Genomic DNA, 24,806 nt, shown 5'->3' with positions numbered 1-24,806 from the left:
GACTGTACACACTGTGGTGTCTGGGGAGTGTGGACTGTACACACTGTGGTGTCTGGGGAGTGTGGACTGTACACACTGTGGTGTTTGGGAAGTGGGGACTGTGCACACTGTGATCATTGGGGTGTGTGGACTGTACACACTGTGATCATTGGGGAGTGTGGACTGTACACACTGTGGTGTTTGGGAAGTGGGGACTGTACACACTGTGGTGTCTGGGGAGTGTGGACTGTACACACTGTGGTGTTTGGGGAGTGTGGACTGTACACACTGTGATGTTAGGGGAGTGTGGACTGTACACAGTGTGGTATCTGGGGAGTGTGGACTGTAAACACTGTGGTGTTTGGGGAGTGTGGACTGTACACACTGTGATCACTGGGGAGTGTGAACTGTAGACACTGTGGTGTCTGGGGAGTGTGGACTGTAGACACTGTGGTGTTTGGGAAGTGTGGACTGTACACACTGTGGTGTCCTGGGAGTGTGGACTGTACACACTGGGGTGTCTGGGGAGTGTGGACCGTACACACTGCGATGTTAAGGAAGTGTGGACTGTATACACTGTGGTGTTTGGGGAGTGTGGACTGTACACACTGTGGTGTTTGGGGAGTGTGGACTGTGGACACTGTGGTGTCTGGGGAGTGTGGACTATAGACACTGTGGTGTTTGGGGTGTGTGGACTGTACACACTGTGATGTTTGAGGAGTGTGGACTGTACACACTGTGATGTTTGGGGAGTGTGGACTGTACACACTGCGGTGTTTGGGGAGTGTGGACTGTACACACTGTGGTGTTTGGGGAGTGTGGACTGTACACACTGTGGTGTTTGGGGAGTGTGGACTGTACACACTGCGATGTTAGGGGAGTGTGGACTGTACACACTGTGCTGTCTGGGGTGTGTGGACTGTGGACACTGTGGTGTTTGGGGAGTGTGGACTGTACACACTGTGGTGTCTGGGGAGTGTGGACTGTACACACTGTGGTGTCTGGGGAGTGCGGACCGTACACACTGTGGTGTTTGGGGTGTGTGGACTGTGGACACTGTGGTGTTTGGAGAGTGTGGACTGTACACACTGTGGTGTCTGGGGAGTGTGGACTGTACACACTGTGGTGTCTGGGGAGTGTGGACTGTACACACTGTGATGTTGGGGAGTGTGGACTATACACACTGTGGTGTCTGGGGAGTGTGGACTGTACACACTGTGGTGTTTGGGGAGTGTGGACTGTACACACTGTGATGATTGGGGAGTGTGGACTGTACACACTGTGGTGTCTGGGGAGTGCGGACCGTACACACTGTGGTGTTTGGGGAGTGTGGACTGTACACACTGTGGTGTCTGGGGAGTGCGTACTGTACACACTGTGGTGTCTGGGGAGTGCGGACCGTACACACTGTGGTGTTTGGGGAGTGTGGACTGTACACACTGTGGTGTCTGGGGAGTGTGGACTGTACACACTGTGGTGTTTGGGGAGTGTGGACTGTACACACTGTGGTGTTTGGGAAGTTGGGACTGTACACACTGTGATCATTGGGGAGTGTGGACTGTAGACACTGTGGTGTCTGGGGAGTGTGGACTGTACACACTGTGGTGTCTGGGGAGTGTGGACTGTAGACACTGTGGTGTCTGGGGAGTGTGGACTGTACACACTGTGGTGTTTGGGAAGTGGGGACTGTACACACTGTGGTGTCTGGGGAGTGTGGACTGTACACACTGTGGTGTTTGGGAAGTGGGGACTGTACACACTATGATCATTGGGGAGTGTGGACTGTACACACTGTGGTGTTTGGGAAGTGGGGACTGTACACACTGTGGTGTCTGGGGAGTGTGGACTGTACACACTGTGGTGTCTGGGGAGTGTGGACTGTACACACTGTGGTGTTTGGGAAGTGGGGACTGTGCACACTGTGATCATTGGGGTGTGTGGACTGTACACACTGTGATCATTGGGGAGTGTGGACTGTACACACTGTGGTGTTTGGGAAGTGGGGACTGTACACACTGTGGTGTCTGGGGAGTGTGGACTGTACACACTGTGGTGTTTGGGGAGTGTGGACTGTACACACTGTGGTGTCTGGGGAGTGCGTACTGTACACACTGTGGTGTCTGGGGAGTGCGGACCGTACACACTGTGGTGTTTGGGGAGTGTGGACTGTACACACTGTGGTGTCTGGGGAGTGTGGACTGTACACACTGTGGTGTTTGGGAAGTGGGGACTGTACACACTGTGGTGTCTGGGGAGTGTGGACTGTACACACTGTGGTGTTTGGGAAGTGGGGACTGTACACACTATGATCATTGGGGAGTGTGGACTGTACACACTGTGGTGTTTGGGAAGTGGGGACTGTACACACTGTGGTGTCTGGGGAGTGTGGACTGTACACACTGTGGTGTCTGGGGAGTGTGGACTGTACACACTGTGGTGTTTGGGAAGTGGGGACTGTGCACACTGTGATCATTGGGGTGTGTGGACTGTACACACTGTGATCATTGGGGAGTGTGGACTGTACACACTGTGGTGTTTGGGAAGTGGGGACTGTACACACTGTGGTGTCTGGGGAGTGTGGACTGTACACACTGTGGTGTTTGGGGAGTGTGGACTGTACACACTGTGATGTTAGGGGAGTGTGGACTGTACACAGTGTGGTATCTGGGGAGTGTGGACTGTAAACACTGTGGTGTTTGGGGAGTGTGGACTGTACACACTGTGATCACTGGGGAGTGTGAACTGTAGACACTGTGGTGTCTGGGGAGTGTGGACTGTAGACACTGTGGTGTCTGGGGAGTGTGGACTGTACACACTGTGGTGTCCTGGGAGTGTGGACTGTACACACTGTGGTGTCTGGGGAGTGTGGACTGTACACACTGTGATGTTTGGGAAGTGTGGACTGTACACACTGTGGTGTTTGGGAAGTGGGGACTGTACACACTGTGGTGTTTGGGAAGTGTGGACTGTACACACTGTGGTGTCCTGGGAGTGTGGACTGTACACACTGGGGTGTCTGGGGAGTGTGGACCGTACACACTGCGATGTTAAGGAAGTGTGGACTGTATACACTGTGGTGTTTGGGGAGTGTGGACTGTACACACTGTGGTGTTTGGGGAGTGTGGACTGTGGACACTGTGGTGTCTGGGGAGTGTGGACTATAGACACTGTGGTGTTTGGGGTGTGTGGACTGTACACACTGTGATGTTTGAGGAGTGTGGACTGTACACACTGTGATGTTTGGGGAGTGTGGACTGTACACACTGCGGTGTTTGGGGAGTGTGGACTGTACACACTGTGGTGTTTGGGGAGTGTGGACTGTACACACTGTGGTGTTTGGGGAGTGTGGACTATACACACTGCGATGTTAGGGGAGTGTGGACTGTACACACTGTGCTGTCTGGGGTGTGTGGACTGTGGACACTGTGGTGTTTGGGGAGTGTGGACTGTACACACTGTGGTGTCTGGGGAGTGTGGACTGTACACACTGTGGTGTCTGGGGAGTGCGGACCGTACACACTGTGGTGTTTGGGGTGTGTGGACTGTGGACACTGTGGTGTTTGGAGAGTGTGGACTGTACACACTGTGGTGTCTGGGGAGTGTGGACTGTACACACTGTGGTGTCTGGGGAGTGTGGACTGTACACACTGTGATGTTGGGGAGTGTGGACTATACACACTGTGGTGTCTGGGGAGTGTGGACTGTACACACTGTGGTGTTTGGGGAGTGTGGACTGTACACACTGTGATGATTGGGGAGTGTGGACTGTACACACTGTGGTGTCTGGGGAGTGCGGACCGTACACACTGTGGTGTTTGGGGAGTGTGGACTGTACACACTGTGGTGTCTGGGGAGTGCGTACTGTACACACTGTGGTGTCTGGGGAGTGCGGACCGTACACACTGTGGTGTTTGGGAAGTTGGGACTGTACACACTGTGATCATTGGGGAGTGTGGACTGTACACACTGTGGTGTTTGGGAAGTTGGGACTGTACACACTGTGATCATTGGGGAGTGTGGACTGTACACACTGTGGTGTTTGGGGAGTGTGGACTGTACACACTGTGATCATTGGGGAGTGTGGACTGTACACACTGTGGTGTTTGGGGAGTGTGGACTGTACACACTGTGATGTTAGGGGAGTGTGGACTGTACACACTGTGGTATCTGGGGAGTGTGGACTGTACACACTGTGGTGTTTGGGGAGTGTGGACTGTACACACTGTGATCATTGGGGAGTGTGAACTGTAGACACTGTGGTGTCTGGGGAGTGTGGACTGTAGACACTGTGGTGTCTGGGGAGTGTGGACTGTACACACTGTGGTGTCTGGGGAGTGTGGACTGTAGACACTGTGGTGTCTGGGGAGTGTGGACTGTACACACTGTGGTGTTTGGGAAGTGGGGACTGTACACACTGTGGTGTCTGGGGAGTGTGGACTGTACACACTGTGGTGTTTGGGAAGTGGGGACTGTACACACTATGATCATTGGGGAGTGTGGACTGTACACACTGTGGTGTTTGGGAAGTGGGGACTGTACACACTGTGGTGTCTGGGGAGTGTGGACTGTACACACTGTGGTGTCTGGGGAGTGTGGACTGTACACACTGTGGTGTTTGGGAAGTGGGGACTGTGCACACTGTGATCATTGGGGTGTGTGGACTGTACACACTGTGATCATTGGGGAGTGTGGACTGTACACACTGTGGTGTTTGGGAAGTGGGGACTGTACACACTGTGGTGTCTGGGGAGTGTGGACTGTACACACTGTGGTGTTTGGGAAGTGGGGACTGTACACACTGTGGTGTCCTGGGAGTGTGGACTGTACACACTGTGGTGTTGGGGAAGTGGGGACTGTACACACTGTGATCATTGGGGAGTGTGGACTGTACACACTGCGGTGTTGGGGAAGTGGGGACTGTACACACTGTGATCATTGGGGTGTGTGGACTGTACACACTGTGATCATTGGGGAGTGTGGACTGTAGACACTGTGGTGTCTGGGGAAGTGGGGACTGTACACACTGTGATCATTGGGGTGTGTGGACTGTACACACTGTGATCATTGGAGAGTGTGGACTGTACACACTGTGGTGTTTGGGAAGTGGGGACTGTGCACACTGTGATCATTGGGGAGTGTGGACTGTACACACTGTGGTGTTGGGGAAGTGGGGACTGTACACACTGTGATCATTGGGGAGTGTGGACTGTACACACTGTGATCATTGGGGAGTGTGGACTGTACACACTGTGATCATTGCAGAGTGTGGACTGTACACACTGTGGTGTTGGGGAAGTGGGGACTGTACACACTGTGATCATTGGGGTGTGTGGACTGTACACACTGTGATCATTGGGGAGTGTGGACTGTACACACTGTGATCATTGCAGAGTGTGGAGTGTACACACTGTGGTGTTGGGGAAGTGGGGACTGTACACACTGTGATCATTGGGGAGTGTGGACTGTACACACTGTGGTGTTTGGGAAGTGGGGACTGTACACACTGTGATCATTGGGGAGTGTGGACTGTACACACTGTGATCATTGGGGAGTGTGGACTGTACACACTGCGGTGTTGGGGAAGTGGGGACTGTACACACTGTGATCATTGGGGAGTGTGGACTGTACACACTGCGGTGTTGGGGAAGTGGGGACTGTACACACTGTGATCATTGGGGAGTGTGGACTGTACACACTGTGGTGTTGGGGAAGTGGGGACTGTACACACTGTGATCATTGGGGAGTGTGGACTGTACACACTGTGGTGTTTGGACTGTGCACTCCGTATCTCTGAATGTGTGAATTCTATCTTTTCACAGAAACCCCCTGACTACACTGCATTGCAGATGACATCACGCTGTAGGTCTGAAAGCCATGTTTGATCAGTCAGAGTCCGAGAAGCAGAAGCAGATAAGGGCTCTGTTAGCATTGCGTTGCGACGACTGAACTTCCAAAGTACACGTGCTCTATCCGGTTGAGGTACAAGTGTGTGAAAAGTTCATCTTCTTGTTCAAACGTCACCAATCGCCTTTTGTTGTCCAACCATGCAGACCCCATCACTAATCAAACTGAACAGTGCCACTATTTATTCCGTAGGCAAAGGAAATATGGCCTGACCACGAAGAATTTGCATACTGTCAGTGAAACACAGAAAATATGACAGCGTCCAGCCCAAAATCGCAAGAAACAACAGAGTTTTGGTCGCAGCTCAGCACATCACAAAATCATGAAATCAGCCTGCACTTGCCACCGCCAGGGAAGAGCAGCCAACGTCACCTCAATCCCCCTCCCACGCCAAGCACTGCCTTGTCAACCGCTTTCTCACTGGGCCGCGGGTGCAAAAGCCAAACTCTATCCCACTGTTATCAGATTCTTCAACGAGTCTCTTGTACGATAATCCACCATGTGATGGCCCTCGCGCCTCACTCTCTGACTGAAAAGCATTTTGTAACAGTAACTCTTCATTCAGCTTCCAGTAACTGTTTTGCCTTGTTCAACCTCAATGTACTGACATGAAGAAATAACCTGGCTGGACTGCATACAAAACAAGCTTATCACTGTCACTCCGTACATTTGTCAATAGTAAGCCTGTTACCAACGTGCCGGCTGTATGGATCAACCGTTACTCTGAGTGGGGAATTTTCACACGGCCTAAAATCTGCATGGCTCTTTAACTGTCCTCTTGGAGTATGCGTACGCTGAACACTTAGAAAGAAATCTGAAAAATCTCATACAGTTTTTTAATTCAAGGGTATAATGAAATGTAGTACAACAAGGATATTTGTTTCACAAACTTAAGACCATAAGACACAGAAGCAGAATTAGGCCATTTGGCCCATTGAGTCTGCTCCTTTTGGCTGATCCTTCTTTGCCCTCCTCAGCCCCTCTCCCTGGCTTTCTCCCCGTAACCTTTGGTGATGTGGCCAAATAATCTCTGTCTTAATTACACCCAATGACCTGGCCTCCACAGTTGCCTGTAGTAACAAATTCCACAAATTCACCACCCTCTGGCTGAAGAAATTTCTCCACATTTCTGTTTTAAATGGACACCCCTCTGTCCTGAGGCTGTGCCTTCCTCTTGTCCAAGACTCCCCCACCATGGGTAACATCTACTCTATCTAGGCCTTTCAACATTCGAAAAGTTTCAATCACATCCCGCTCATCCTTCTAAGTTCCAGTGAGTACAAGCCCAGACCCATCAAATGTTCCTCATATGATAACCTTCCCATTCCCAGAATCATCCTTGTGAACCTCTTCTGAACCATCTCCAATGCCAGCACAACTTTTCTTAGATTTGGGATCCAAAACTGTTCACAATACTCAAAGTGAGGCCTCACCAGTGCCTCATAAAGCCCCAGCATCACATCCCTACTCTTGCATTCTAGATCTCTTGAAATGAATGCCAACATGGCATTTGCCTTCCTCGCCACCAACTCGACCTGCAAGTTAACCTTTAGGGTGTTCTGCACAAGGACTCCCAAGTCCCTTCGCATCTCAGATTTCTGGATTTTCTCTTCGTTTAGAAATTAGACTGCAGATTTACTACTTCTACCTAAGTGCATGACCATGCCTTTTCCAACATTGTATTTCATTTGCCACTTTCTTCCCCATTCTCCTAATCTGTCTGAGTCCTTCTCCATCCTACCTGTTCCTCAACACTAGCTGTCCCACCAATCTTCGTATCATCTAAAAACTTGGCAACAAAGCCATCTAAATCATTGATATACAACATAAAAAGAAGCGGTCCAGACACCGACCCCTGAGGAACACTGGCAGCCAACCAGAAAATGAATGCAGCAACATACAGGGAAATCCTGGAGGAATGCCTGATGCAGTCTGCAAGAGAACTGCAACTTGGGAGATTTGTTTTCCAGCAAGACAATGGCCCCAAGCATAAAGCCAAAGCCACACTAGAATGGCTTAAAAACAACAAAGTTAATGTCCTGGAGTGGCCAAGTTAGAGTCCAGACCTCAATCCAATTGAGAATTTCTGGCTGGACTTGAAAAGGGCTGTTCACTCACGACCCCCATGCAATCTGACAGACGAAGGGGGGAAAATTGCTGTATTCAGATGTGCAAAGCGATAGAGACCTATCCACACAGACTCAAGGAGGTAATTGCTGCCAAAGGTGAATCTTCTCAATACTGGCTTGAAGGGGGTGAGTAATTATGCAATCAATTATTTTGTGTTTTATACTTAGATCACTTTGTCGGGATCTGTTTTCACTTTGGCACAGAAGAGTCTTTTCCTGTCGATCAACGTAAAAAAAGCTGAATTAAATCCACTGTGATTCAATGTTGTAAAAGAATAAAACATGGAAACTTCCTGAGGCGGGGTGGAATACTTTTTATGGGCAATCCTATAAATCAAACTTTTTATAGGCCATCAAATTCCAATCCATGAATACCACCTCAAAACAGAGGAAGATATAAAGGAAGTGTGTGTGCGCATGTGCATGTGACTGGGAAAGAGAGAGTATGTGTGAAAGAGAGAAACAGAGTGTGTGTGAGAGATTGAGAGTGAGTGTGCGAGTGTGTGTGTGACAGATAGTGAGGTAGGTGTGTGTGTGTGTATGTGTTGATATCTCACTATCTTCTTATTGCTTTATCTTTCCATGACCATGATTGTTCTTGGCAATTTTTTCTACAGTAGTGGTTTACCATTGCCTTCTTCTGGGCAGTGTCTTTACAAGACGGGTGATCCCAGCCATTATCAATACTCTTCAGAGATTCATCCGTAAGGCCAGTGATGTTGTGGGGATGGAACTGGACTCTCTGATGGTGGTGTCTGAAAAGAGGATGCTGTCCAAGTTTCATGCCATTTTGGACAATGTCTCCCATCCACTACATAATGTACTGGGTGGGCACAGGAGTACATTCAGCCAGAGACTCATTCCACCGAGATGCAACACAGAGCGTCATAGGAAGTCATTCCTGCCTGTGGCCATCAAACTTTACAACTCCTCCCTTGGAGGGTCAGACACCCTGAGCCAATAGGCTGGTCCTGGACTTATTTCATAATTTACTGGTATATTTTACATATTACTATTTAACTATTTACAGTTCTATTACTATTTATTATTTAGGGAGCAACTGTAACCCCGGGATTAATAAAGTATGACTATGACTATGAGATTGTCTGCCTGGCATCAGTGGTCACATAACCAGGACTTGTGATCTACACCGGCTGTTCATACAACCCTGATCGGGGGCGGTGGGGGGGGGGGCGGCGGGGCAAGCAGGGAGACCTGGAGGGTAGTGAAGGGAAGGGAAAGAGCACCTTTAGTGGAGACGTATCTCCACCCCACCACCCAACTGTATATTTCTTACTACAATTTATTACAACTAATATATTTTTTTGAATTACATATTACTGCTGTCACTAAACAACACATTTCTTGACATACTGTGTAAAAGTCTTAGGCGCCCTCAATTTTTATATGTTTTCAGACAGTATGGCCTCCACAGAGCCCAGATCTCAACATTATCGAGGCTGTCTGGGATTTCCTGGAGAGAGAGAAGCAAACGAGACAGCCAAAGGGGGGACGGGGAAGGGAGGGGTGTGAGAGGGTGTGAGAGAGGGGGTGTGAGGGGTTGTGGGAGAGGGGTTGTGGGAGAGGGGTGCGAGAGGGGGTGCGAGAGGGAGAGCGAGAGGGAGAGCGAGAGGGTTTGTGAGAGGGGGAGCAGGAGGGGAGCAAGGGGGTATGAGAGAGGAGTGAGAGGGGGAGCGAGAGGGAGTGTGAGGGGGGAGCGAGAGGGGGAGCGAGAGGGAAGTGAGGGGGGTGCAAGAGGGGGTGTGAGAGGGCAGCGAGAGGGGGTGTGAGAGGGGAGCGAGAGGGGAGCGAGAGGGGGTGCGAGAGGGGAGCGAGAGGGGAGCGAGAGGGCAGCGAGAGGGGGTGTGAGAGGGGAGCGAGAGGGGGTGCGAGAGGGGAGCGAGAGGGGAGCGAGAGGGGAGCGAGCGGGGAGCGAGAGGGGGTGTGAGAGGGGAGCGAGAGGTGAACGAGAGGGGGTGTGAGAGGAGTGAGAGGGCAGCGAGAGGGAGTGCGAGAGGGGGTGCGAGAGGTGAACGAGAGGGGGTGTGAGAGGAGTGAGAGGGCAGCGAGAGGGAGTGTGAGAGGGGAGCGAGAGGGGGTGCGAGAGGTGAACGAGAGGGGGTGTGAGGGGAGCGAGAGGGGGTGTGAGAGGGGCAGCGAGAGGGGGAGCGAGAGGGGGAGCGAGAGGGGAGTGAGGGGGGTGCAAGAGGGGGTGTGAGAGGGCAGCGAGAGGGGGTGTGAGAGGGGGAGCGAGAGGGGTGTGAGAAGGGGTGTGAGAGGGGAACGAGAGGGGGTGTGAGAGGGCAACGAGAGGGGGTGCAAGAGGGGGTGCGAGAGGGGAGCGAGAGGGGAGCGAGAGGGGGTGTGAGAGGGGAGCGAGAGGTGAACGAGAGGTGAACGAGAGGGGGTGTGAGAGGAGTGAGAGGGCAGCGAGAGGGAGTGTGAGAGGGGAGTGAGAGGGGGTGCGAGAGGTGAACGAGAGGGGGTGTGAGGGGAGCGAGAGGGGGTGTGAGAGGGGGAGCGAGAGGGGGAGCGAGAGGGGGTGCGAGAGGGGGTGCGAGAGGGGGTGCGAGAGGGGGTGCGAGAGGAGAGCAAGAGGAGAGCGAGAGGGGGTGTGAGAGGGCAGCGAGAGGGGGTGTGAGAGGAGTGAGAGGGCAGCGAGAGGGAGTGTGAGAGGGGAGCGAGAGGGGGTGCGAGAGGTGAACGAGAGGGGGTGTGAGGGGAGCGAGAGGGGGTGTGAGAGGGGGAGCGAGAGGGGAGTGAGGGGGGTACAAGAGGGGGTGTGAGAGGGCAGCGAGAGGGGGTGTGAGAGGGGAGCGAGAGGGGAGCGAGAGGGGGTGCAAGAGGGGGTGCGAGAGGGGAGCAAGAGGGGAGCGAGAGGGGGTGTGAGAGGGGAGCGAGAGGTGAACGAGAGGTGAACGAGAGGGGGTGTGAGAGGAGTGAGAGGGCAGCGAGAGGGAGTGTGAGGGGGAGTGAGAGGGGGTGCGAGAGGGGGTGCGAGAGGTGAACGAGAGGGGGTGTGAGGGGAGCGAGAGGGGGTGTGAGAGGGGGTGCGAGAGGGGAGCGAGAGGTGAACGAGAGGTGAACGAGAGGGGGTGTGAGAGGAGTGAGAGGGCAGCGAGAGGGAGTGTGAGAGGGGAGTGAGAGGGGGTGCGAGAGGTGAACGAGAGGGGGTGTGAGGGGAGCGAGAGGGGGTGTGAGAGGGGGAGCGAGAGGGGGTGTGAGAGGGGGTGCGAGAGGGGAGCAAGAGGAGAGCGAGAGGGGGTGTGAGAGGGCAGCGAGAGGGGGTGTGAGAGGGGGTGTGAGAGGAGCGAGAGGGGGTGTGAGAGGAGTGAGAGGGCAGCGAGAGGGAGTGTGAGAGGGGAGCGAGAGGGGGTGCGAGAGGTGAACGAGAGGGGGTGTGAGGGGAGCGAGAGGGGGTGTGAGAGGGGGAGCGAGAGGGGGTGTGAGAGGGGGAGCGAGAGGGGGAGCGAGAGGGGAGTGAGGGGGGTGCAAGAGGGGGTGTGAGAGGGCAGCGAGAGGGGGTGTGAGAGGGGAGCGAGAGGGGGTGCAAGAGGGGGTGCGAGAGGGGAGCGAGAGGGGAGCGAGAGGGGGTGTGAGAGGAGTGAGAGGGCAGCGAGAGGGAGTGTGAGGGGGTGCGAGAGGGGGTGCGAGAGGTGAACGAGAGGGGGTGTGAGGGGAGCGAGAGGGGGTGTGAGAGGGGGTGCGAGAGGGGAGCGAGAGGTGAACGAGAGGTGAACGAGAGGGGGTGTGAGAGGAGTGAGAGGGCAGCGAGAGGGAGTGTGAGAGGGGAGTGAGAGGGGGTGCGAGAGGTGAACGAGAGGGGGTGTGAGGGGAGCGAGAGGGGGTGTGAGAGGGGGAGCGAGAGGGGGAGCGAGAGGGGGTGTGAGAGGGGGTGCGAGAGGGGAGCAAGAGGAGAGCGAGAGGGGGTGTGAGAGGGGGTGCGAGAGGTGAACGAGAGGGGGTGTGAGGGGAGCGAGAGGGGGTGTGAGAGGGGGAGCGAGAGGGGGAGCGAGAGGGGGTGTGAGAGGGGGTGCGAGAGGGGAGCAAGAGGAGAGCGAGAGGGGGTGTGAGAGGGCAGCGAGAGGGGGTGTGAGAGGGGGTGTGAGAGGAGCGAGAGGGGGTGTGAGAGGAGTGAGAGGGCAGCGAGAGGGAGTGTGAGAGGGGAGCGAGAGGGGGTGCGAGAGGTGAACGAGAGGGGGTGTGAGGGGAGCGAGAGGGGGTGTGAGAGGGGGAGCGAGAGGGGGTGTGAGAGGGGGAGCGAGAGGGAGTGTGAGAGGGGAGCGAGAGGGGGTGCGAGAGGTGAACGAGAGGGGGTGTGAGGGGAGCGAGAGGGGGTGTGAGAGGGGGAGCGAGAGGGGGTGTGAGAGGGGGAGCGAGAGGGGGAGCGAGAGGGGAGTGAGGGGGGTGCAAGAGGGGGTGTGAGAGGGCAGCGAGAGGGGGTGTGAGAGGGGAGCGAGAGGGGGTGCAAGAGGGGGTGCGAGAGGGGAGCGAGAGGGGAGCGAGAGGGGGTGTGAGAGGAGTGAGAGGGCAGCGAGAGGGAGTGTGAGGGGGAGTGAGAGGGGGTGCGAGAGGGGGTGCGAGAGGTGAACGAGAGGGGGTGTGAGGGGAGCGAGAGGGGGTGTGAGAGGGGGTGCGAGAGGGGAGCGAGAGGTGAACGAGAGGTGAACGAGAGGGGGTGTGAGAGGAGTGAGAGGGCAGCGAGAGGGAGTGTGAGAGGGGAGTGAGAGGGGGTGCGAGAGGTGAACGAGAGGGGGTGTGAGGGGAGCGAGAGGGGGTGTGAGAGGGGGAGCGAGAGGGGGAGCGAGAGGGGGTGTGAGAGGGGGTGCGAGAGGGGAGCAAGAGGAGAGCGAGAGGGGGTGTGAGAGGGCAGCGAGAGGGGGTGTGAGAGGGGGTGTGAGAGGAGCGAGAGGGGGTGTGAGAGGAGTGAGAGGGCAGCGAGAGGGAGTGTGAGAGGGGAGCGAGAGGGGGTGCGAGAGGTGAACGAGAGGGGGTGTGAGGGGAGCGAGAGGGGGTGTGAGAGGGGGAGCGAGAGGGGGTGTGAGAGGGGGAGCGAGAGGGGGAGCGAGAGGGGAGTGAGGGGGGTGCAAGAGGGGGTGTGAGAGGGCAGCGAGAGGGGGTGTGAGAGGGGAGCGAGAGGGGGTGCAAGAGGGGGTGCGAGAGGGGAGCGAGAGGGGAGCGAGAGGGGGTGTGAGAGGAGTGAGAGGGCAGCGAGAGGGAGTGTGAGGGGGAGTGAGAGGGGGTGCGAGAGGGGGTGCGAGAGGTGAACGAGAGGGGGTGTGAGGGGAGCGAGAGGGGGTGTGAGAGGGGGAGTGAGAGGGGGAGCGAGAGGGGAGTGAGGGGGGTGCAAGAGGGGGTGTGAGAGGGCAGCGAGAGGGGGTGTGAGAGGGGAGCGAGAGGGGGTGCAAGAGGGGGTGCGAGAGGGGAGCGAGAGGGGAGCGAGAGGGGGTGTGAGAGGGGAGCGAGAGGTGAACGAGAGGTGAACGAGAGGGGGTGTGAGAGGAGTGAGAGGGCAGCGAGAGGGAGTGTGAGGGGGAGTGAGAGGGGGTGCGAGAGGGGGTGCGAGAGGGGGTGCGAGAGGTGAACGAGAGGGGGTGTGAGGGGAGCGAGAGGGGGTGTGAGAGGGGGAGTGAGAGGGGGAGCGAGAGGGGGTGTGAGAGGGGGTGCGAGAGGGGGTGCGAGAGGAGAGCAAGAGGAGAGCGAGAGGGGGTGTGAGAGGGCAGCGAGAGGGGGTGTGAGGGGGTGTGAGAGCGGGTGTGAGAGGAGCGAGAGGGTAGCTAGAGCGGGTGTGAGAGGAGCGAGAGGGCAGCGAGAGGGGGTGTGAGAGGGCAGCGAGAGGGGAGCAGGAGGGGGTGTGAGAGGGCAGCGAGAGGGGGTGGGAGAAGGGGTGTGAGAGGAGCGAGGGGGGTGCGAGAGGGCAGCGAGAGGCTGTGTGAGAGGGGGTGCGAGAGGGCAGCGAGAGGGGGTGTGAGAAGGGGTGTGTGAGAGGGGGTGCGAGAGGGAGTGTGAGAGGGGAACGAGAGGGGAGTGAGAATGCATGGGAGTAGATAACAGGGGGATTGGGTTATCTGAAGTTGGAGAATGCAGTGTTCATACTGTTGGGTTGTAAGCTAATCAGGCACAATATGATATGTGGCTCTTCTCATTTACTGTACGTTTAGCATTTCCTTAGCAATGGAGAAGACCAGGGACAAACGGTCAGGGTGTGAATGTGAAGGAGACCTAAAATAACAAGCAATCAGAAGTTGGAGATGGCCGATAGGCAGACGTTATGATTAGCGTTCCAGAAGAAATTGCTAGGTTAGTTCGAAACTATTTCTTCTGAAGGGTTTGCTCCAGAATGAGGGAAAACGGACGTCTTGAATATTCCAGGAAAATGGTGAGGGAACCTGATGATGGGTCAAGCAAACAAGAAGAGCCTAGGAGCCGGGCTGAAGGGAGTTTGGACTGGAACTAGGGACAGTTGGGTCTAATTAATGATCCAAAGTTCCCAGTAACAACCATGACTCAGCAGGAAGAAATGAAATAGAAACAAGGCATCACACACAAAATGCTGGAGGTACTCAGGTGGTTCCTAAGGCTGTCATAGCGAGGGGTGGAGGGGTGGTAGTGGGGATAAGCTCCCTCTACCTATAAGGTGCTCCAAATGACGTGCGTCTCCAACAGCCTCTGACAACCAAGTCCAACTCTTGGCCTTCACACTTGGTTTAGCTACTAGGCCCAGCGGAACTGTTTCCACTGACAAGAGATGGGCTGATGTGGATCACTGGTACCTCAAAACCAGTTGCTTGTCAGCCTTGGACGGCAGCCCGTCTAGAAGAAGGAAACCTCTGCTGCTTTGTGGTCATACCCACCCACGGGAAAGGCTTCAGAAGTAAACCACGAGGAAGAAATCTGGGGTCCCGATGGCAGTTTGATGTTGTTTACAACTTCACTCTGGTAACCTCTGCGACAACACTGGTGCCAAGCTGTTATCGGTGCTTGCCCTTCCCTTGGACTACATCAGTGACGTGAAGAGGGGGAACCCACTGCATGGGCAACAGCCAGTTCTTCAAATCTTCCCACCCTGGAGAGGACACAGTCCACCAGAGGCGCAAACCCATGATCCCCCAGGATCGACGGCTGCCTACTAGACTCTGTAGGTCAGGCAGCATCCATGGACGGGAGTAAAGGGCTAGCATTTTCGTCCAAGACCCTTCATCAGGAATGGAAAGGAAGGGGACAGAAGCCAGAATAAGTAGTTGGGGCGAGGGGAAGGAGTGCAAGCTGGAAGGTGATAGGTGAGATCAGGTGAAGGGGAAGGTAGGTGGGTGGGGGCCTGCCAACTTGCACTCCTCTCCCTGTCCCCCACCTTTTCAGTCTGGCCTCTTCTTTCCAGTCCAGTTGAAGAGTCTTAGCCTGAAATGTTGACTCTTTTTCCCTCTTCATGGATGCTGCCTGACCTGCTAAGGTTCTCTAGCATTTTAGAGTCATAGAAAAGTACAGCACAGAAACTGTCCCATCTAGTATGTGCCAAACCATCTGCGTGTGTTGCTCTGGATTTCCAGCATCTGCAAAATCTCTTGTGTTTTCTGCAAGCCTGAAGAGGCAGGCGGATTGCCCTCCTTCAGAAACCCAAAAAAGAAAATGACTAATACACGTACAGTCACATAACGGTGCAGAAAGAGCAAATTTCACGTCAAAGACAGCGGTAATAAACCTGATTCTGATTGTGACTACCTTTAAACACTTCTATCTGAACCGGATAACTCTCATCCCTGACAAATTCCTCTACCAAAACCTTTACTAAGGCACAGTTCTCTAATACTCTCACAATTCCAGTCAAGGGCCGACTATTTCAGTTAAATGTACCCATTTCCTGCATCACAAGTCAGCTTTAATGCATAATTTTTCCACAATCCAGTCCAACAGGTTCAAACCTTCCACTTCTACAACCTTTAGATCGTGGCATCAGAGGATAAGTCTTACTTACTGTGAACTTTGAAGGTCCCAGCCAGCAGCCGAGAGTGAAACACTGGACAGTGATATAGAACCTGGCTCAGCCACACGTGAACTCTGAACACAGCTCCCACGTTCCACTGTGGGCACAGTACACGTGTCTGTTGTCAACTAACCAAACAGACCTCAGCTTTACCTGCAGCAAATAATGAGTCAGCCTGGTATCTGGACCAGGGATTGTTTTTTTCTCTTCTGCCCATTCCCTCCTGCTACCCTACGATGCAGACAGGCAGTTGTTCGGGCAAGTGAATCTGCCAGCCTCTCAGATTCCCCATCACCTGTTCTCTCACACATGCCTGCCTTCACGGATTCCCCTGTCACTCACCATCATCAGGAGTGATTTATGAAAGCCAATTATCCAGTCACCATACCTTCAGGGTGTGGGAGCAAGATGCTGACCTCTGGCCCAGTTTGTGTGTTTGGACGATGCACATTTTCCCTGTGACCCCAAAGGGTTTCCTGGGGGGTGAAACTCATGGGATCGCAGGGAAAACGTGCACCCCCCTCCCCACACACACACACACACACACACACACACACAAACAGGGCCAGAGGTCAGGATGGAATCCAGATCGAAATGTGGTGGCTGTCCATCGTGTCCGACAATGACAGGGAACCTGTGCGGGAGGGTTATTAAAGTGGAATACCCACTGCACCTGGGCAGTTTCACTCTCTTGGTCTCAGAATTCACCAATGACCAACACGACAAGTGGCTATGTCCTGTGGACAGTTCATAAAACTACTACTTCATCTCCTCCTTCTTCCAAGTCTACTTCTACTACTGATCCATGTTCAATGGGAGCCCATAACTTACACCATGATAATGTGATTTTGGGCTAACTGAGCAATCTGGCAATTTTGCTGACTCCAAGGGAATTCAGCGCGGTTGAGAACAGAGTGTGTGGCCTAATAAGAGAAAGGAGTATAATCAGGCCATTCATTCCATCATGGCTGATCCCAGATCCCACTCAACCCCATACACCTGCCTTCTCACCAAATTCTTTGACACTCTGACCGATCAGGAAACTACCAGCTTCCGCCTTAAGTATTCGCATGGACTCGGCCTCCACCACAGTCGGTAGCAGAGCATTCCACGACTCACTATGCTCTGGTTAAATAAAATTCCTCCTTATCTCTGTTCTAAAAGGTCGCCCCTCAGTTTTGAGGCTGTGCCCTCTAGTTCTGGAGACTCCCACCATGGGAAACACCCTATCCACATCCACTTTATCTACACCTTTCAACATTTGGTAAGTTTCAATGAGATCCCCCCCTCCCACCCTCCGCTTCTTCTAAATTCCAGTGAGTACAGACCCAAAGCCGCTGAACACTTCTCATACGTTCACCCCTTCATTCCCGGAATCAACCTCATGAACCACCTCTGGACCCTCTCCAATGTCAACACATCCTTTCTGAGTTATGGGGCCATGATCAGAGATCATGTGGTGTGCGAACCCACGGTCGGCTCCAATTCTCGACCCTCTCACTGATTAAAACGTTGAACAAGATTGAAATCAATGACAACGAGAATGGAAGTTGAGCAGGTGTTCAGCTCCGTTTGGCTGATCTCCCTCTCTCTCTCGTACACTACTGCCACAGGAATGTGCCATGTTGTACAGCGTACAATGACCGTGATAGCAAATTTTTCCATAGAACTGCTTTGCCACTGGCTTCTTCTGGGCCGTGTCTTTACAAGACGGGTGACCCCAGTCATTATCAGTACTCTTCAGAGATTGTCTGCCTGGCGTCAATGGTCACATAACCAGGACCTGTGATCTGCACCAGCTGCTCATAAGACCATCCACCACCTGATCCCACGGCTTCACGTCACCCTGATTGGGGGCTAAGCAGGTGCTACACCTTGCCCAAGGGTGACCTGCAGGCCAGCGGAGGGGAGGAGCACCTCACACCTCCTTTGGTAGAGTCGTCATCTCCACCCCGCCAACCCATGAATATTACCTCAAAAAGAGAAAGATATATTGAGGTAGTATACATAATCTATCTGCAATTTTTACACAATTTCTAAATATACCCAAGTCATTAGTTATGCTTCAAGTGGAGGCTGATAGTTTCTTTATAGGCAAGAGCATCAAAGGTTACAGGGAAAAGGCAGGAGAATGGGGTTGAGAGGGATAATAATCAGCCATGATGGAATGGTGAAAGCACTTGACAGAGTGGATGTGGAGAGGATGTTGCCTGTAGTGGGGGAGTCTAGGACCAGAGGACACAGATAGAGTGGACGTGGAGAGGGTGTTTCCTATAGTGGGGGAGTCTAGGAGCAGAGGGCACAGATAGAGTGGATGTGGAGAGGATGCTGCCTATAGTGGGGGAGTGTGGAACCAGAGAGCACTGCCTCAGAACAGAGGGTCGTCTTTTTAGTACGGAAAAGAGGAGGAATTTCTTGAGCCAGAGAATGGTGAATCTGTGGAATTCGTTGCCACAGGCAGCTGAGGAGGCCAAATCATTATATATAGATTCTTGATTGGTCAGGGCATGAAGGGATATGGAGAGAAGGCAGGAGATTGGGACTGAGAGGAAAAATGGATCAGCCATCAGATAGAAGGTACAGGAGTCTCAGGACTCACATCACCAGGTTCAAGAACAGTTTTTACCCTTCAACCATCAGGTTCTTGAACTTACACTCATTTAAGGACTCATTGTCTTGTTATTTCATGCTCACTATTTATTGCTATCTACTTGTGTCTGTATTTGCACAGACGGTTGTCCATTGATCCTGTTTACAGTTACTGTTCTATAGATTCGCTGAGTATGCCTGCAGGAAAAGAATCTCAGGGTTGTATGTGGAGACATGTACGTACGCTGATAATAAATTTTACTTTGACTTAAAAATGGAGGAGCAGACTTGATGGGCCAAATGGCCTAGTTCTGCTCCAAAACCTGACAGCCTTCTGGCCAATTTCTGCTCCGATGAGAAGGGGAAGGGAGCAAGGTGGTTCTGCAGAATCAGCAAGGCTGCTACACCGATCAATTCTAGTATAATTGCAGGTCGGCAGAACTTGTCTGTACATCCAGCACAAACACAGGGTCACATTTCATTTTTTTCGTTTGAATATTATTCAGTATTTCTTCGTGTAAGCGTGATCAGACTAGACACGAGGCATGTCCTCACCCTGAACTGAAGGAAGCATCAGCGTGCTCACGGCTCAGGAATGCTGACGCCACCACCTCCCCTACCCTGTCACGGATTGTAATTTTAAAAATATTTACGAGGAAAAAGTATGCAATGCCCTCCCTTCCACATTGGCTGACGAGCTCAACACACCCACCAATAAGTAACCAATAAGGGTCAACACTCAGGGGCACTGGCAAATAATGAATGATATCATTTTGACTCATTAAGGGAACCTCCACAAAACATTTACAGACCATGTTTGTCTCCAGAAGTAATGGCATGGGAAGGCCACTCCTGCTCCACTTCACAGTTCACAATAAATGTATTATCAAAGAATATATATGTCACTGTATACAACCCTGAGATTCATTTTCTTGCAATAAGTGCCTGCAATAATAAGCAGTACAGAATCCATGGAAGACCGCACCAAGCTGGGTGTTCAACCAGTAAACTAAAGACAACAAAATGTACAAATACAAAATGAAAGAAATAATAATAATAAATAAATAAGCATTAAGTATCGCGAACATGAGATGAAGATTCCTTGAAAGTGAGTCCATAGGTTGTGGGAACAGTTCAGAGATGGGGAAAATGAAGTTGAGTGAAGTTAAACCCTCTGGTTCAGGAGCCTGATGGTTGAGGGGTAATAACTGTTCCTGAACCTGGTGGTGTGGGACCTGAGGCTCCTGTACCTCCTTCCGGATGGAATCAGTTCAGAGTTGAGGTTATCCTCACTGGTTCAGGAGCCTGATGGTTGAGGGGTAATAACTGTTCCTGAACCTGGTGGTGTGGGTCCTGAGGCTCCTGTACCTCCTTCCCAATGGAATCAGTTCAGAGTTGAGGTTATCCTCACTGGTTCAGGAGCCTGATGGTTGAGGGGTAATAACTGTTCCTGAACCTGGTGGTGTGGGACCTGAGGCTCCTGTACCTCCTTCCCGATGGAATCAGTTCAGAGTTGAGGTTATCCTCGCTGGTTCAGGAGTCTGATGGTTGAGGGTAATAACTGTTCCTGAACCTGGTGGTGTGGGACCTGAGGCTCCTGTACCTCCTTCCCGATGGAATCAGTTCAGAGTTGAGGTTATCCTCACTGGTCAGGAGCCTGATGGTTGAGGGTAATAACTGTTCCTGAACCTGGTGGTGTGGGACCTGAGGATCCTGTACCTCCTTTCCGATGGAATCAGTTCAGAGTTGAGGTTATCCTCACTGGTTCAGGAGCCTGATGATTGAGGGGTAATAACTGTTCCTGAACCTGGTGGTGAGAGTCCTGAGGCTCCTGTACCTCCTTCCTGATGGCAGCAGTGAGAAAGGAACATGTCCTGTGTGGTTGGGGGTCCCTGATGATGGATGCTGCTTTCCTGTGACAACGCTCCGTGCAGATGCGCTCAATGATGGGGAGGGCTTTACCCGTGATGGACTAGGCTGTATCCACTACTTTTTGTAGAATTTTCCATTCGAGGACATTGGTGTTTCCACACCAAGCTGTAATGCAGCCAGTCGATATACTGTCCACCACACACCAATAGAAGTTTGCAAAAGGGGTCTGATGTTGAGGCTCTATAAGGCACTCGTGAGACCACGCTTGAAGTATTGTGTGCAGTTTTGGGCTCCTTGTTTTAGAAAGGATATACTGATAATGGAGAGGGTTCAGAGAAGATTCACAAGAATGATTCCAGAAATGAAAGGGTTACCGTATGAGGAATGTCTGGCAGCTCTTTGGCTGTATTCCTTGGCAGTTCAGGAGGATGAGGGGGGATTTCATAGAAACATTCCGAATGTTAAAAGGACTGAACAGATTAGATATGGCCAAGTTATTTCCTATGGCAGGGGATTCTAGAACAAGAGGGCACGACTTCAGGATTGAAGGACGTCCTTTTAGAACTGAGATGCGGAGAAATTATTTTAGTCAGAGGGTGGCAAATCTGTGGAATTTGTTGCCATGAGTAGCTGTGGAGGCCAGGTCATTGGGTATATTTAAGACAGAGATAGATAGGCTCTTGATTAGCCAGGGGTGAAAGCAGGGGAGTGGGGATGATTGGAAGAATTGGATCGGCCCATGATTGAATGGCGGAGCAGACTCGATGGGCTGAACGGCCTACTACTGCTCCTATATCTTATGGTCTTATGGTCTAAAATCCTCAGTGTGTGTGTGTGTGTGTGTGTGTGTGTGTGTATATATTATATATATAGTGCCTAAGATGTTTGCACAGTACGGTAGTAATATTATGCATTGCACTGTATGGCTGTCACAAAAATAACAGATTTCATGACATGTGTGAGTGATGATAAACCTGATTCTGATCTGGGTCTCTATTGTGGACTGAGAGTGGGAAGGGGGCAGGGAGATGGGAATCGTGGTTGGGAAAAGGGGAAGAGAGAGGGGAGGGTGCGGGAAGCATCAGAGAGACATTCTGTAATGACCAATAAACCAATTGTTTGGAATCAAATGCCCTTGCCTGGTATGTTAGGGCTGGGTGTGTCTGTACCCACCCCTGACACTCCTTCTCTGCCACCTGTCCCACACCCCTCCCACGGTGAAACGCAGTTGGGGCGGCCCAGCTGAATGCAGTAATCCCACCTCCTCTCCATCTGACATGAATCAGAGTCAGGTTTAATATACCCATGTCATGAAATCTGTTGTTCTGCGGCAGCTGTATAATGCAAGACAGAATTGTTGAAAAAGACGCAAAATTACAATAAGAATAGATGTTGGTTGGTTGTTTGGCATCGAAGGTTGGTTGTTTGATCATCATCACAAGCCTGGGCAGAAGGTACGGAGATCCCGAGACGCCCAGTTGCAAAGATCCCCCTCTCAGCCTCACCAGGTAGTCCAAAGGAAACCATATGAAGCAACACGTCTGGCACCAGCTCGGCTGCAGGAGCTGCCGGAAGGATGTTCAATGTCAGCCAGCCGCCTGAGGGGCTCCACTCCGGATTTGCTGTCTGGGTTCACTCCCGTGGCCTTCGTCTCTCCTGAGGCTGCCCACGAGGCAGTGGGGCTGTTTACCCGTAGCTGGGGATCTGGTTCACCAGGGTGTGTCCACACGCCGGTGGGCCTGCGTGAACGTGTGTGCGCAGGGGACAGACCTCCTCCCTGTCCTCTGTAGGTCAGCCTGAGTCCGAGAGGAGATCAGTTTCCCCGTGTCGCCAGCGAGGAGGCACTACATAAAGCTTGCTGTCGGAGAGGCTGTGTACTGGCAGGGAGAGACTCACACATTCAGCTCTCCTTTTCGCAAGACTGCTAGCCAGCGGTGGAAGCTGAAAGTGAGAGCGACAAGCGTTACCCACTACACTACCACCCTAGACTCGTCACAACATTCACAGTACTATGCTACACTCTGCCAGTACAAAGGCAAGTGGTAATGTCTCTCCCCAGAATAGTGGCCTGGCTGTGATTTTGTGTCCTCGTGACATGCCAACTCACTACACCACCATGCCATGTGGTGAACAAACTTATCTGCCTTTATCTGGGCGACTCCAATGCTCTAACCCGCACACAGGAGGGAGACTGAAAATCTAGTTGGTACCATGACAACAATCTCTCATTCAACATCAGCAAAACCAAGGAGCTGCATCCCAGAGTCCTGAGAGAGGCTGCCCAAGAGATAATGGATGCATTGGTCATGATCTTTCAAGAATCACTTGATTCTTGGTCCGAGGACTAGAAAATTGAAAATGTCACTCCACTCTTTAAGAGGGAGGGAGGCAAAATCAAGGAAATTATAGGCCAGTCAGCCTAACTGCAGTGTTTGGGAAAGTATTGGAATCTATTATTAAGGATGAGGTTTCGGGGTACTTGGAGACTAATGATAAAATAAGTCAGCATGGTTTCTGTCAAGGGATCTCTTGCCTGACAAATCTAATAGAGTTCTTTGAGAAAGTAACAAGCAGGGTGGACAAACGAGAGGCAGAAGATGTCATTTAATTGGATTTTCAGAAGGCATTTGATAAGTTGCCACACATGAGGCTGCTTAACAAGATGAAATCCTAAAGCATTAAGGGAAAGGTACTGGCGTGGATAGAGGAATGGCTGACAGGCAGGAAGCAGCAAGTGGGAATAAAAGAGGTTTTTTCTGGTTGGCTGTGCTGCCAGTGACTAGTGGTGTTCCTCAGGGCTTAGTATTGGGACCGCTACTTTTAACATTGTTTGTCAATGATCTGGATAATGGAACTGATGGCTTTGTGACAAAGTTTGTGGATGATATAGAGATAGGTGGAGGGGTAGGTAGTGCTAAGGAAGCAATGCGATTGCAGCAAGACTTAACCTAATCTAATCTAAAGACTTGGGCAAAACAGTTGCAAATGGATTGCAGTGTTGGGAAATGTATGATAGTGCATTAGGTAAAAGGTGCAATAGTGTGGCCTATTATCTAAATGGGGAAAAAGTTCAAACATCAGAAACATAGAAACATAGAAAACGTACAGCACAATACAGGCCCTTCGGCCCAGAGTTGTGCCAAACATGTTCCTACCTTGGAAATTACTAGGCTTACCTATAGCCCTCTATTTTACTAAGCTCCACGTACCTATCTAAAAGTCTCTTAAAAGACCCTATCATATCCGCCTCCACCATCGTTGCCGGCAGTCCATTCCACGCACTCACCACTCTCTGAGTGAAAAACTTACCCCTGACATCTCCTCTGTACCGCAGAAGTGTAGAGGGACTTAGGAGTCCTCGTGCAAGGTTAATTTACAGGTTGAGTCTGTGGTAAAGAAGGAAAAATGCAATGTTGGCATTCATTTCAAGGGGGAACAGAGTATAAAAGCAAGGAGATAATGCTGAGCTTTTATAAGACACTAGTCAGGCCGCACTTGGAATATTGTCAACAGTTTTGGGCCCCATATCTAGCCAGAGAGTAGTGGAATGCTCTGCCAGACTGTGGTGGAGGCCAAGTCCATGGGTATATTTAAAGGGAGAATTGATGGTTTCCTGGGTGGAGAGCCTCACTTGCCAAAATTTCCTCAGGCAGTGGAGGCACTACTGTGCCTCCTTGTTCAGGGAGGTGATATTGAGGGACCAGGTAAGGTCATCCGTGATGGGAATTCCCAGAACTGGGAGCACTTCAGTAACTGTCTCTGCAGAGCAATGATCAGCTGTGAACGATTAAGTGTTCATGGCTGATAACTCTGTCCCGGGAGGAATCAGAATCAGGTCTAATATCACTGGCATACATTATGAAATGTGTTGTTTTGTGGCAACAGTACAATACAATAAAAACTGCAGATTACAGTCAGAAGTACATTACATACAGTGCTGTGCAAAAGTCTGAAGCACCCTCGCTATATACGTGTGCCTCAGACTTTTGCACAGCACTGTAGATAATAACACAGTTAAATTAAATAAATAATGCAAAAATAGAAAAAAAAGTAGTGAGGTGGTGTTCATGGGTTCAATGTCCATTCAGAAATCTGACGGCAGAGGGGAAGAAGCTGTTCCTGAATCACTGAGTGTGTGTCTTCAGGCTCCTGTACCTCCTCCCTGATGGTAGCAATGAGAAGAGGGTCTGTCCTGGGTGATGGGGAATGCAACAAACCCAAAATGAATTTGGTGGTGTTCAGTGTCAGCCCTCAATTCTTCTTCATTACCAGTTTTCGAGTGGTCCCTGATGGAACTTCCAGACCCAAATCATGTTATTTTCATCTGAGGACCAGGACTTGGAATTCCTCAC

At 52.0% G+C, this 24,806-nt stretch overlaps 1 protein-coding gene across 6 annotated transcripts in view; it reads right to left on the bottom strand.

Moving 5' to 3' along the window:
- The window catches only part of LOC134339794 (pyruvate carboxylase, mitochondrial-like), a 978,567-nt gene that overhangs the window by 880,596 nt on the left and 73,165 nt on the right, over positions 1 to 24,806 (bottom strand). For 3 of the 6 annotated variants that reach the window (XM_063036571.1, XM_063036570.1, XM_063036572.1), the window contains exon 2: positions 23,764 to 23,840. The exons of 2 other annotated variants lie outside the window; for them this stretch is intronic. In XM_063036571.1, the coding sequence (XP_062892641.1) occupies positions 23,764 to 23,772 (9 nt within the window). In that variant the 5' untranslated portion in view covers positions 23,773 to 23,840. Of the gene's footprint in view, positions 1 to 15,984; positions 16,098 to 23,763; positions 23,841 to 24,806 lie in introns of those variants that run through there. One more of the 6 variants, XM_063036573.1, reaches the window with a different exon arrangement.

The sequence above is a fragment of the Mobula hypostoma genome, chromosome 30 (genome assembly GCF_963921235.1).
Source record: "Mobula hypostoma chromosome 30, sMobHyp1.1, whole genome shotgun sequence".
NCBI lineage: Eukaryota > Metazoa > Chordata > Chondrichthyes > Myliobatiformes > Myliobatidae > Mobula > Mobula hypostoma.
Note: the sequence above shows the minus strand (reverse complement) of the source record. Positions and strands in the feature narration are given on the sequence as shown.